Here is a 10289-nt window from a genome sequence, read left to right as displayed (position 1 = left end):
CATTCCTTGTGGAAAAATTCGTGAGGACAAGGAATAGAATAGGGGTGTGGGGATGGTGACAGGGAGGGCTTCCCTGCCCTGTCCCGCTCCATGGAGATCTCTACCTCAACCTTACTTTCATCATCTTCTTCATGTGTCTTCAAAAAGTCGTCGTCCGTCGTCACTCTCTCTCCCACTCTTAGCCAATAGCCATCTATAGTCAGTTGAAGATTTGCACGTCGTCTGTTCATCCGTTGCCGCTAAACGGGTCTTTTCATTATCGCTTCTGAGGTGTTGCTACTGTCATTTGTCAACGTTTTCTTCAGATCTGATCGCCACTTTGTCATCTGGTCCTTCGTTGCGCATTGACTTCCACGTACAAGAAGGTTCTGTCCGGCCCTCACTTTCATTGATTGCAGATCGCCTAAAGGATTCTAGATCGTCACCACCGATGGTGCGCTGGCTGCCACGTCCTCCGCCATAGACGGTCGTTGGCCTTTGCTGCAAGTCTCGATCAGTAAAGCTTTCCGGTGAGTTTTTGGGGGGTGTTCCATCTTTTTCTTAAGGATCTTGATTATTAATCTAGCTTTGGCTCCAGTTAATGTTTATCCATTATGTTTACAAAATAACGTCCAAATATTTCAAGATAATTTAATGAAAATTACCTGAACATTTGGGCTATTACATGATTTGAATCTTGAATTTTGATCAAAACTTTATTTCCAAATATGAATTTATAGAATTATTTTGTTTTATCCACATATTTTTGTGTATTTTAGATTTTATTTTCTAATATCAAATAAGGTTGATTTATCTAATTATTTTTCATTTCCTCCTATTTTTAACATCTTTTTGTGTTATCTAATTTTAATATTTTATATCACTTTATCTTATTTGTTTTGATTTTTTATATCTATAATAGTTTGAACTCTTTAAATCCTTATATTTTTATTGAAATTTCGATTTTTTTAAAAAAAAATTGATTATCACAAACTTATTATTATCAAAATGATTTGAACTGTTCGGGTTTCTGCAATTTTTTCCATTCCGGAATACCATGGGATCTTCGTAAAGTTGATCATTATGGAAAAAAGATGGTTAAATTCGATGTTGTCTAACCGCTTTTGGTCCCAAATCTTTGGGGTTGATTTTTGTTGTTTTTTTCCAATCCATTTCAAATAAACATTTATAACCTTCTTGATTTTTTTTTATTCTAATATTTGTTTTTTCCAATCGTTTTCAAATAGCATCCATAATCTTTTTGTTGTTCTTGCTATAGCTTTTCAACCACCAAAGTTTTTAATCGTAGGTGAGATGATACCTTGTAGAGAGCACAACTTTGATTTCTCTTTAACGACTTCTTGAAGAACAATGAAGGTCAATTGAAGACGAATTTATTTGAGAATAAATGTTTTACGGGTTAATCGAGGTTCCTAACTTCATGTTTGATTTTCTTCTTCCCAACTTTATAAATGTCGTTGTCGGTAATGTCCTTAGGTTCGAAATTTCGTTCAAATTACCCATAACCCACGAATTTACCTCCTTAAGTTTAAAATTGGGGGGACTTATGAAGAGGAATTACAGTATAATTAATTTTTTCTTCTATCAACAATGCTACTTTACAATCGAGGGTTTCTTCATATTTGGAGTTTGAATGGGGATTTTTGTTTTTGAATCTTGAAGAATTACGTTGTAATAAATTCTTTCATGATCTCAATTGCCATTAACTTTGGTGTTGTTAGGTCGATCCTTTATTTTAAAATGTTTACATCAAATCTAGGTTGTTATGATTTTTAAAAAACATGCATTTTTGGAATAAATTAATTGTAGATACTATTTGGGATATTTATAAAATCTAATAATTAGTAATTGATTAAATCTAAATTAGTTTTGCTATTTATCATAACCTAAAAACATCTTGCTATTTCTCATAATGAATTTTTGTAAAATGCTATTTCTCTCGTTATAGCTTTCTAAAATTCTCTCACCATATCATCTCATTCAAAATACTTATGATGTAATTGTGAAAGCAAATTTGTCATTGTTGAAAAATTTAAGGATAAAATGAGAAGGTAAAACAAAAATTCCATCATTACCCTTTTAGTATAGATATATAGATACGTATCTTTAAAATATTTTATAATAGAATATTTTTTAAAAAATTCCAATCACTCAATTTTCTTTTTTTGAACTATATATTGATAAATGTGTTGTGAATAAGCCCTAGCCGCTATAACACTAACACAACCATTTTTAAATGGCACAAACCGCACTCAAAATCATCTCTGTAATTTATATCTATCTTGATTTCTTTTAGTTAGGAACTGTATCTTTCTTGTAATTTTTGAATTTCAAAATACACCTTTTAAACGTTTATTTTGTGATGGTTATTAACCTCTCTATGCCTTCACTTATTATATATCATCAAAAAAAATTATAATTTTTAAGTGTTATAAAAAAGTTAATTTATATAAAACATATTTTTGTCGTGAGACTGTTTGGGATCCAGTTAAAGTAAGCAAATCCCTTGTTAAGTTAACGATGAGAATTCGAAAAAACTCATCTACTCCACGAGGACTACCTGTGGAAATACATAGGTTTCTTACTCGTGCAAAGGTACTCTTTCTTTGTTTTATTGCTAGATGGATTAGGTTAGATAACATTATTTACACTCAGGGATGAAACCCCAACTTATTTTATATACGTGGTAAACCATTCCCCTAGTTGGAGGTGATTGTCCAGCATAGTTCAGAGAGCACTTTTAGTCTGCGTTAGTGAATAGAAGTCCTCCTATCAAGCAAAACAGTGATTTATACAATTTCAAGCTTAGGGAACAAAAACAATGAAAACTTGTCCTTCTTAAGGGGATCTATTTGCATGATGATATGATGATAATGGTTCATCGCGTAACTATCTTTCTTACTTTAGCATAGGACAAAAGAGTCGTCGTTGTGATGCTTATGCTATTTTCTTTCGTATAGAGCTTGGTGAACAGTCGAATGATCAAAGCGAAATGCTTTAGGCTGACATCTTTTGAGTGTAATGGAATGTGTTTGGATTGTAATGTAATCCAAAATCCATGTTTCTATTGAGCATTTTGGGTTTGATTTGTAATATTAAACTCATTCCATTGCATAGGGGTGGACAAAAAACTGCTCAAACTAAACCGAACCAAACCGAACTGATTTATAAGCAAAATCGAATTTTTCGGTTCGATGTGGTTCGTTGGGCTGTTGAAACCGAATTTAAATGGTTCGGTTCGGTTCAAAGCTTGAAAACCGATTTCTAAACCGAACCGAACCGTTTATATATAAACTGTCTCTTATACACATCTAGATGTGTATAAGAGACAGCAACCGGTTTGGTTTGAACCGCACAAACGGTGCAGTTCGGTTTCATGTATAAACAAAAGCGGTTTGGTTTGGTTTGGCCATCAAACCGAACCGATTCCACCCCTACCGTTGCAACAGTTTTTAATTTGATCCTCTTTTTCGCTGTCTTTACGTTTCACGATCCCATTTCCATTATGCCCTCGATTTTTCACATATTTCAACACTATTGCCAGTAATCTTGATTGTATTCCAGTCTACCAAATAGTCTCTATTTGTTAAAAAAAAAAAAGTTTCAAAAGTTACAATATTACCTTTGATCTTCCGTAAAAATTTCAAAACTATCCTAAAATATGAATCTTTGAGAATTTTAGTCACTACAAGTCATGAAATCGAAGGCTGAGAAATAACATGTAAAAAAAAATGGTTTGAAATTCTCCATCCAGCCATACAAAATAAAAAAAACCTATCCAACCACATCTTTGTTGCTTGCAAAACCCTTCTACAATTTATGATTTATTGACAGTATACAGATTATATATGAACAATTAAAAAATAATGATTAAAATAGAATAAAACTCAAAGGGCAAAGACCTACATAAAATTCAAAATATAGTTAAATTATAAAAAATACGCTTAAACTATGAGATCATTTTCAATTATACACCCTCAAACTTTTGAAAATTATTATTTTTTTATATATATAAAAAAAAAACAATTTAGGCTTTTGTCGTCAAATTTTTGTTCTTTTTTTAAGGATGAGAAATGTGTTTGTTGTTTAGATGAACAAATTTAAACACATACATGAAAAAATATAAAATAAAAACACATAGTGCATCAATGAATTATATATGTTGCCTTCCTCCTTTCAATCTTAGGTTCTAATTTTCTATTCTTTTGTTTATGATTTTTTCCGATAACACTAATTCTCAAATTTATTTACCACATGTGTAGATTGTTTATTTAAGCAACACATGAGTTCTTTTAATCCACGAATTTACTAGTAAAAGCCTTTAAGATTTTATTGGGAAAGAAAATCAAATGGTTAAAACAAGACTTTTCAAAATTTTGGATATAATTGAAACCAACTCCAAGTTCAGAGGTATTTTTAATAATTTAACTTACATTTTGATTCCTATACTTTCAAATGTCAAATTTTAGTTTATATATTTTCAATAAATCTTAAAATTAATCCATGTAGTTCTTTCAATAAATCTTAAAAGCTTTCAAAAAAAAAAATTTAAGAAAAAAAAATTAGTCTCTATTAATATTTATTTTTAAAGAGGATTTTCAAAGATTAAAAAATAAGAAAAATTATTTACACAAAATAGTAAAATTTTAATATTTTTTTATAGAGACTGATAGGTATCTATCAATATTTTTTTTTTTACTATTTTTTAAAATGTTTGATATTTTTTTCTATCAGTAAAATTTTTTCTATTTTTAAATTGTGAAAATATTAATATTTAATTTAAGATTTATTGAGATTTAGAGATAAAAATAGAATGTATTTTAACCTTAAACTTTAATTTAACTATGAATTTCGAATTTAGGGCTGAACTCAACGTTCAACAAGATGGAATTAAAAGTTAGAGTTAAAAATTGAATGGGCTTCTCAGGTATTTAATAAATATTTATGGATCAATTAATTATAACAAACTAAATAGAAAATGAAAATTGGGTGATTGGAAAATGAATAAATAATAATATAATACCGTCTTTATACTTTCTCCGGCAGATTCAGTATAACTCTCACTTTCTCTTCTTCGATGGTAATTTCGGAGTAAACGGCGAACAAAATCTCCTCGCCGATGTAAAATTCCTCCGTTCTTTTCATGTTTTGAAGATGATCATGGATGTTTGCCGCCCTCGCGACTTCTTGGATCGAATAATGGAGCGATACATTCGCTTTTTCCCCTGTCTCTCCGATCCTGGTACGCCTCAAATTATTTTTTCCCCTTTTGAATCCATCGTTTGCAGACTTTGGAAACTGAAATGGGAACTGAGTAATGGATGCAGCCTATTTTTCCTTTTCCCCATGTTTTTATTTGGTTTGGTTTCACTAATTTATACCTTGCCTTATCTGAATTCTACTTGAACTTGAGGCTTTCGTCGTTTTCTGATTGTTGTTTCCTTTCTTATCGTCATCATTGTGTTTTTCTCGTGGATTTTGATTATTTGGGAAGTGGGTTTCAGTTCGAAGATCTTCGTTGGGATTAAAAGTAGCATTGGTGATGCTGCACCTTGTTTATGCTGGACTTCTCTTTGCATTCGACCGGCATTTGATTGAAGAAGCTAAAATTAAACCGTGGTATGTTGTTATTTGGTATTGGTTTGAGTCATCTAAGTCCGAAGAAAACTGGTTCAACTGCTCTGAGATTATACTGGCCGCTAAGTTTATTTTGTGAATTTATGCCATTTACAACTTGTCAACTTTAGTTTTTCTGTGTTCATCAATATAATTTCATTAATTTATCGATGTGAAGTTCAGTTGGGTTCTCAAAGTGGAAAATACAAAATTTCAAGGGTAGATAGTTTCCTTCAAAAGAAAGGAGAAGCTATGGATGTGATTTAATTTATCAGTACCTTGACGAATCTTTCAAGGAGGTTGTTAAATCCTTCAAAGTTTGGAGTCATGAAAGCTATAATACTGTATACGTGACTTTGAAGACAGATTATACCACCTCTTGTCTCGTGGGTTGCTTATTTCCTTGAGCAATGTAAAATCTCTGCGTTCATTTGTAGCCCTGGCCTTTGTTGTAATCTGAGATTAACATGGTGTAGGTCTCAAAATAGATGTGCTACCACTCATGAATTCTTTCTGCAATCTTTTGGTAAATTAATATGTAGAAAGTAATCAAGAGTCTTGCCAAATTGCAATATTTAGACTTGGGAGAGGCATTGGGGCATTTGCTAGTGGTTGTTCCGTTCATAATCTATGGTTGCTAGTGTTAGTACTTAGATCATTATGGTTACTAGTTCAGACCAGCTTCCTGTAATTTTTCCTGTCTTACATTAGTTTCCGATATCTTTCTTTTTTCTGCACAATTCTCAGGTACACAGCTTCATATTTCTTGCTTTTCGTTGCTACCCTTATTCAATACTTTGTAACATCATGCTCGTCTCCTGGGTAATGGCAACTATCTTGTGTTTCCTTGAGATCTCTTGTTAAGTTAGTACCTATATTCTGCCTTGCAGGAAAATTTGACTACTTTTTCTTCCTTTTCCCCTTCTGTTCTCAGCTATGTCCTTGATGCAATGAGAGCTGCTAATGAGAAAGATATTGCTGTTAGAAAGGCATCAAAGTAAGTTCTATCATCTTTTCTGTAGCAAGTATTTTTTGTGTATCATATTCTCTGTACTTAGTGAGAGAATAACCAATGAATATGATGTAAATTTAAATTTTCTTAATATATATGTTTTCTAAATGTTTAAGCAAAGACAACCTGCTTCAAGCAAAAATGTAAATGTGGTTGTTACTATAGACTGGAAGCCTGCCGAAAAAACTGTTCAGGCAGATGTAAGTTCGTGGGCAAAGATGGTGATGGACATGTATCCCCCTGGAACATCACATAGGTAACTTTTTAACTTGCTTTAAGAAGAACATTTTTGTTTCTATTTTTATAATGTGTAATTTCCCTTTATCGTATATATCATGTGTACTCTATAACATTACATGGTTATTTGCAGTGGTTGTCATCATATTTAATTGAACCTGTTGAACTGATTGTGCTTAGTTTGAATATGGAATGGAGGATAGTTTGTTTGGCTTTTCCAGAAGCTTATGTCTTGGACTGAAGTAAATCCTTTATGAATATGGATGCATGTTTTAAAATATTTGATAAATAAAGGCCAATTTGGGACGTAAATTTTGCAATTGAACATGCTTTCTTAGCTTTTTATTTTTCTTTTCTGTGATTTTGAGAAATTAAACCAGCATCCAGTTTAATCGCACCCAATTTGACATCTATGCTAAAATTACTACCTATCGGGGGCTTAAGGAAGACAATGCCTTAACTACTCCTTAATTGCAAAAAAATTCTATTCTTTAAATACATTCATGTGCGCGAAGGTGAGGGAAATTTTAATTGATATTACTGCTCACTGTTCTCTTTCTTTTGCAGAAATTTTACGTGCTCCTATTGTCATGTAGAGCAGGTACTTTACACCACGTCATATTACACTCTGAGAGTTCTTGGGTTAATCTTATCATTGGTTCAATCAAGAATCTTGTATGCTCATAATCTTGTATTTTCTTTTTTGTTTCAAAAGTAAGGGGCTGTATAGAAGTAGTTTTGAAAAATCTGTTTAGTTGCTTAGACAAATAAACTTCTTTTAGCAACTGTTTTTGCTAAATTTTAATTCTACAAAACATATCGTTGTTTTTAAAAGCAGCCCTGAAGCTTTTCAGTTTCCACATTTTAGTACTTTTATTTTATTGTAAGAATTCTTTAATTGGATAATCTCTAAGATAATTAGCTCTGTAAAGAATCTTCGGAATATTTACTCTGATTACCTTCGAGTTTTCTCTTCATGCCATATATTGTAAGGGTAACATTATTATATTATAATACTAGACAGATGGTACCACAACAAAAAATTGTTATGGAATTGAATTGGAAAGTTAGTGAGTAAAATCTTTCAGAACTTCCTGTTCATTTCAGTTGCAAACATATTGTCTAATGAAGTAGAACCTATGGACTGGTACTGAGACCTGGTCTGGTTATAAAAATGATAGACGGGTTAGCTATTATTTCTGTGAATTGAAAAATGAGTAGCTTATTTTGGATGGTCATCACTCTGTAGCCTCCACGGACGAAGCAGAGTGATATCCACATCACTCTGCTACTTATTTATCTAGTTTTAGTCTTCAACTTCTCTTTCATTAGTCCCCCTTTTCTCCTTGTACGTTTGTAGCCTCCACGGACGAAGCATTGCCATGATTGTGATCGATGCGTACTTCAGTTTGATCATCACTGTGTTTGGCTTGGGACATGTATTGGCCAGGGCAATCATTGTCGATTCTGGTGGGTTTACAATTTTTACATATCACAAATAGTCAACTTCATATAATTGCCGTGGTCAGTACTTTTTGTGTGAATCTGTCATACATCGATTTACCTGTTTTTCATGTTATATGAATTTCATGTTGCATGGATGTAAAATGTCCCTAAGTTCTGATTCACTATATAAGTTGGATATATTGTAAAAAGCCTTGGATCTAACAAAATAATGATAGGATAAAAAAAAACTTCGTGGGGCTTCAGGAGATGATGAATTTTCCACAAATTTTTTAACTATCAGATGGTAGTTGTTGGTGCTCATGCTCCAGAATGTTGAACTAAATTACACTATTAAACGGTTGGTGGATAGTTGCGGGAAAAAAAAAGATTTGCTTATTTTTGTTATCGGACTTATTCTGTGTGATGATTTTGTTGAGTCTTTCAGTCTGATTGTGATGTAATGATGATAATTGAAATTGTATGTGTATTTGATGATATGTTTTAAGTTGTACAAATTGTCATTGTAGAATATTATTGCTCTTATAATTCTTACTACTATAATTCCTGGTCCGTTTAAGATATATTGCCTTTACAAAATGTAGTTTTGCTCTTCCAACCTAGGTGGTACATTTTTGAGGAGACAGCTTTATGTTTGTGGACTGGAATATGGTTCATTTCATACCTCAAGGCTGATATAGCACGGGCATGGTATGGGTATCCTTCCTATGCTTTTGATTCAGTAAAAGTTTTTAGCACTACTGTCGTAGTATTTCATGGTTATTTCAGTTATCAAATCATCTTTGTTTGCATATGTAGAAGCTGATAGGTTTTGATGTGCGCACTGTTGTAGTATTTCATGGTTAATCCATGAACTTACTAACTGATGCTGAAAAAGGATTTTTGAATGGTTTATTGTCAGGTGGAAGGATGTCATTGTCATTGTACTGCTGATTACCTTATCAATTGCCTTGATATTTCTACTTCTCTTGCTTCTATTTCATAGGTACTGTTAATTACCACCATGCTTGAGCAGTCTTGGACAGACTTCTTAATTTAGTAGTTATGACCCTTGATGTAGTGACAACATTGTTTCGTTTTGCAGCTATCTTGTTCTTACGAATCAGACTACGTACGAACTTGTTAGACGTAGGCGAATCTTTTACTTAAGGTTTGGTCATCTCTTTCAATCTCGTGAAGAGGCTTTTCAACAAAACCATTTCAGAAAACTTCCGTTAAAATTCGTATTGCATATTGTCTCTGGCATGTTATATATTACTTCCAAGATATTATGCTTTGGACGAGCATTTAAATTTGGTTATTTGCAGGAGCATTCCTGAAAGAGTTTATCCCTTCAGCAAAGGAGTTTGCCGTAATTTGTACGATTTCTGTTGTAATAGAAGCAACATATATAACTTGGAGCCCCTGCCTTCGGCTCAGGTACTCGAAGAGAGATCAAGACCATACACGTGTTCAGACATCACGAGGTGTAGATGCTGCTGATTTATTACAATGTACCATTTGCTTAACATTCTTTCATGTTATCATTAGATTGTGGTTGGTGCGGGGAGAAGCTTGCTTGTCACTTGCATTTTATTTTCCCCCTTGAAATAGCTGCAGCACAATTTTAGAGCCTTAGGTAACCTTTTTTTTTCTCTTATGGTGTAAAATTGTTTGTGTCTGATGAAATAGATGCTTTATGATCCTATTAAAACTTGGTCCTCCATGGACCATTTTACTTCTCACTTTCTCAAATCATAAAAGTTTAATGGAGTTGGTTTTTTTGGCTGAACTGGCTGAATTAGCTGGGCGAAGTTAGCTGAATAAAACTGATTATCAAGGGGCAGCAACTGAACCAAACATTTTGGGTACGGGTTCAGCTTATGCCTCCCAAGAAACATTTGAGGTTCAAATCTGAGTTCAACTTATAAACAGTGAAGAGCTAAATTTTTAATCAATATATTTCAACAAATACCTATAA

At 32.7% G+C, this 10289-nt stretch overlaps 1 protein-coding gene across 1 annotated transcript; it reads left to right on the top strand.

The window, feature by feature from the left end:
• Positions 1 to 5013: 5013 nt before the first annotated feature.
• On the top strand, positions 5014 to 10053 carry LOC120074076 (protein S-acyltransferase 10). Its single transcript, XM_039027062.1, has 11 exons — positions 5014 to 5242; positions 5505 to 5619; positions 6364 to 6438; positions 6551 to 6613; positions 6750 to 6884; positions 7433 to 7466; positions 8226 to 8335; positions 8933 to 9019; positions 9231 to 9314; positions 9414 to 9479; positions 9637 to 10053. The coding sequence occupies exons 1-11, from the start codon at positions 5155 to 5157 to the stop codon at positions 9809 to 9811; spliced, it is 1032 nt and encodes a 343-aa protein (XP_038882990.1). The 5' UTR covers positions 5014 to 5154; the 3' UTR covers positions 9812 to 10053.
• The last annotated feature ends 236 nt before the right edge of the window (positions 10054 to 10289 follow it).

The sequence above is a fragment of the Benincasa hispida genome, chromosome 3 (genome assembly GCF_009727055.1).
Source record: "Benincasa hispida cultivar B227 chromosome 3, ASM972705v1, whole genome shotgun sequence".
Classification (NCBI taxonomy): Eukaryota; Viridiplantae; Streptophyta; class Magnoliopsida; order Cucurbitales; family Cucurbitaceae; genus Benincasa; species Benincasa hispida.
This window is presented reverse-complemented; position numbering and strand designations above follow the sequence as displayed.

Coding starts and splice junctions, on each gene's coding strand:
- LOC120074076 (XM_039027062.1), top strand. CDS start 5,155: ATGATCATGGATGTTTGCCGCCCTCGCGACTTCTTGGATCGAATAATG. Junction 5,243..5,504: donor CCCCTGTCTCTCCGATCCTG/GTACGCCTCAAA, acceptor AGTGGGTTTCAG/TTCGAAGATCTTCGTTGGGA. Junction 9,020..9,230: donor GCTGATATAGCACGGGCATG/GTATGGGTATCC, acceptor GTTTATTGTCAG/GTGGAAGGATGTCATTGTCA.